The sequence below is a fragment of the Genypterus blacodes genome, unplaced genomic scaffold, assembly GCF_046128005.1.
Source record: "Genypterus blacodes isolate CSIRO-AG114 ecotype Tasmania unplaced genomic scaffold, CSIRO-AGI_Gbla_v1 ptg000212l_1, whole genome shotgun sequence".
In the NCBI taxonomy this organism is placed as follows: domain Eukaryota; kingdom Metazoa; phylum Chordata; class Actinopteri; order Ophidiiformes; family Ophidiidae; genus Genypterus; species Genypterus blacodes.
In genome coordinates, this window is record NW_027467011.1 from 378,655 (window position 1) to 382,500 (window position 3,846).

Consider the following 3,846-nt stretch of genomic DNA (forward strand, 5'->3'; position numbering starts at 1 on the left):
TGTCGGCTAAAAAACGTGGCAATTTCCTTTGTTGCTTGTTTGGTTCTGATGCTATGATTTGATCTGAGGCTATGTGCTGAATGTTTTCTTTTCCTATATGTAACTGTAGCATAGGTTCTTACACTTTCCTACTTTATGTCCCCTTGTGGTCGCACTGGTTTAGCACTTAAGGGCGATTAACCGTTGACTCAAAAGCTTCTGCGCTAGCGTTTTGATCTACTTTGGCCGTTTTCTTGCAGCTGTTTTTTGTTCAGAGATTTTCCAGCGTTGCTTTTTTTCTATAGGCTACAACGGTGCTGTTATGCTGGCATGGCAAGAACATAGTAAGTAAATTAGGTGTATGCGGAGAAATCTCAAAGTCAAACTGTAGCCTCCTCTTCCTCCTCCTCCTCCTCCTCCCCCCGCCGTGCAGCTAAGGGTTCAAGGGTCACCTTCACTAATGACGTGGGAAGTCCGAGGCTTTTACACGGAGAAACATTCCGACGACAGAGCAGCTATACCTTTGGGCCCTTTGGAAACGACAAAAAGCGGAAACGACGAAGAATGGAAGCAACCCTCAACTCGCAGCTGTTAGGATTGATTTAAGAGAAAAAAAGAATAAAAAAAGAAATAAAATGGTGACTGTTGTGAAACCCCCCTCTGCCCCCTGCTCCCCTATGGTGTTGCTCACCCCTGCCAGTGTTTTTCTGTGCTTCCTCCTCTTCCTCTTCCTCAGCCCCTTTGCCTGTGTAAGTGTATTTAAACAGACCATGTAGACGTGTGCACACTTTCCACTGTTTGAGACGTACCGATGACAAATGTCCCCTACAGGATAACAACAACAGAAATAAAGAAAATATAAACTCACTTGCACTGTTGTTGTTGTTGTTATTGTGTCTTTTGTGGATTGTGAGTCACAGCTGCTGTCTGCTCTCTTCTTCTGAGGCCCTCCAAGTGTTTCCTCTCCTACTATGTTCATAAAAAGTATTAGTAGTGATTGTTAGAGTATCCTGACTTGTTTGTGGGGGCTTCTATCCTTTATTCATGATGGACCTCATTGTCTTATTGAACAACCTGTTGGTCCTACAGGGACCTCCTCCCTCCTGTGGACTCAGAGTCCGGATCCAAACGTGTGCTTAAAGCCATTTGACTCTGTGGCCCTGTGTCTGGAGGTAAATAGGGATTTCCAATTTGTGTGTGTATGTGTGTGCGTGTGTGTACATTTCCCATAATGCAACATGACAGCAGAAGGATAACAGGGAGGAACAGCTGCTCCAGATGCAGACGCACGCTACGTCTTTAAGCCGTTTCTCTCCGATGAGGGAGGCGAACCTCTCTCTCTCTCTCTCTCTCTCTCTCTCTCTCTCTCTCTCTCTCTCTCTCTCTCTCTCTCTCGCTCTCTCTCTCTCTCCCCCCCCTCGCTCTCTCGCTCTCCCCCCTCGCTCTCTCTCGCTCTCTCTCTCTCTCTCTCCATCTCCACACTTGCAGCCATTTTACGCAGGACGGACCCGGCAATCATGTCGTGAGGGACGCCGCGCTTCGCCGTTCACCTGGGCACGAGCTGCCGTCGCTGCCGCTGCCGCCGCCGCTGCCGCCGCTGCCGCCGCGTCCCCCGGCCCGGTCGACGCACACGGAGGGTCCGGGCCAAGATGGTGAAGCGGAAAAGCCTGGACGACAACGAGCAGGAGTGCGGGAAGGGAATACCGTTCCCCATCCAGACCTTCCTATGGAGGCAAACCAGGTTAGTGTGTGTGTGTGTGCGTGTGTGTGTGTGTGTGTGTGTGTGTGTGTGTGCGAAGAGGAAACAGGTGTTTGGCTTTAAAGACAAGAAGGTGACGTGACAGCGCGAGGCACCGAAACGCGTCCGAATTTAGCAATAAGCGCGAGGGAGAGAAGGCTCGCGCTACATGATGATTCAACACCGAGAGAGTGAGAAACCGTGTGTGTGTGTATGTGTGCGTGTGTGTGTGTGTGTGTCAGTCAGTCAGTCGGTCAGTTAAATGGACGATTCGCGATCAAATGTGTGTGTGCATGAATGGAGATTGATCCACATGATGTCAGTGTGTTTCCTCAGTGAAGCAGATGAGGATGCTTCAGATCTGTGACATGTTGTTGTGTTGTTGTGTTCCATTCCCTTTCCAGTGCATTTCTGCGTCCTAAGTTGGGGAAACAGTATGAAGCCTCATGTGTGGTAAGTCATTTTCCTAATGCGGCATGTGTGTGGTGAGGGAGAATAATCGCCCCCCTTTCCCCTGTAATCTGCTCTTTACCTGCAAATCAAACTGCACTCTTCATTCCACATTTAGCAAATGAGTTTCCCCTCCCCTGCTTCCTCACATTACCCAGAGGCCAGACCACTGGAAGCTCATCTGCATAATGACGCCTCATCCAGATCCCCTTGGACCCAAACAGGGCTGCCGCTGTCTTTCCCACAGGCGCTGCTTTGCTCCGGGCCATCAGGGACATTTAGGTAGTCAAAGAAAGAGTCTTTAGTCCCCTGGCTGACGTCTCTTTTCTTCTCCCTCCCTGGCTGCCTCCCCAGTCCTTCGAGCGGGTGCTGGTGGAGAATAAGCTCCACGGGCTGTCGCCGGCCCTGTCGGAGGCCATCCAGAGCATCTCCCGCTGGGAACTGGTCCAGGCGGCGCTGCCTCATGTGCTCCACTGCACCTCCATCCTGCTGTCAAACAGGAACAAGCTGGGTGAGGACGCACAGGACAGGGGCTCCGCCGCGGCTCGGGCATTAAGCCGACAAACCTCCTACGAGAACACAACGCTGCTCAAGTGTTCTGTCAGTCTGCCCGCCTGACTGCTGCTTCACAGTTAATCTGGTTTCTTGCGGAGATAAACAAGATTACATCGGCGATTGTTGCCTGTGATGTAAAGTGTGTGTCCATATTGTTATGTTGCAATGCATTATGGTTAAGAAATGAGCTGAATCATTCAAATATGGGTCATTTTCCTGTACTTGTCAGAATCTAAATGCAAACAAAGAAGATGAGGACCTTTAATAATGGAGAAGCCATGGAATACCTTATTATTATATGACTTCAATATTTATTATTTTAATTAACAAAGAAACATTGTTGACATTATTATGTTCGCAATATTATATAGAAAAAATACATTTATGTTATATTTGCTATATTGGAAGGTGTATATAATTCTATGTTTACATGCTATTATCCTTATATTATTGCTGTTAAGTGCATTAACTGCATGTTTCAGCTTTCTTTCTCCAGTACACAAACACTATTGAGCCCTTTCATCACCTGGATAAGCTGCAGTCACCTGTAACCCCTGACCTTTGGCCCCGCTGACAGGTCACCAGGACAAGCTGGGCGTGGCCGAGACCAAGCTGCTGCACACCTTGCACTGGATGCTGCTGGACGCCGCTCAGGAGTGCAACCACGAGCCCAGCCTGAGCCACGGCTGGTCCGGGGGCAGCAGCAGCAGCGCCTTCCTCCAGTCGGTGGGGAACCAGGGATCCTCCCCCGGGGCCCCTGGTTCCTGCTCTGGCTCGGCCCTGGGAGGGTTGGGGCCTCAGCACAGCGGCTCCCTGCTGGAGGAGGACGAGAACGCTCGCACCAAGCTGTTCCACAAGAGCATGGCCACCGTGGAGCTGTTTGTCTTCCTGTTCGCTCCTCTTATCAATCGGATCAAGGTGAGGAGGGAGATACACACACCTGGAATCTGATACATCATTAGAGTACAAAGCTGCAGAGTATCAGATGTCAGAGGCGTCTGAAATAGTTTTTTATACTATAACACACACGCACACACACTCAGCGACACACAGTCCTATTGATTTGTACGCACAAACGGACACACGGGTCAGGTTACACACTCTGGAGACTGAGGTTTGTTTCC

The 3,846-nt window shown here is 49.8% G+C and overlaps 1 protein-coding gene across 1 annotated transcript in view; it reads left to right on the plus strand.

The window, feature by feature from the left end:
* Positions 1–1,628: 1,628 nt before the first annotated feature.
* Positions 1,629–3,846, plus strand: part of unc80 (unc-80 homolog (C. elegans)) — a gene marked incomplete at its 3' end in the record, with an annotated part of 27,853 nt that continues 25,635 nt past the window's right edge. Inside the window, exons 1-4 of the mRNA XM_076169777.1 lie at positions 1,629–1,720; positions 2,122–2,170; positions 2,522–2,678; positions 3,300–3,640. Coding sequence (XP_076025892.1) covers positions 1,629–1,720; positions 2,122–2,170; positions 2,522–2,678; positions 3,300–3,640 — 639 coding nt within the window. The remainder of the gene's footprint in view (positions 1,721–2,121; positions 2,171–2,521; positions 2,679–3,299; positions 3,641–3,846) is intronic.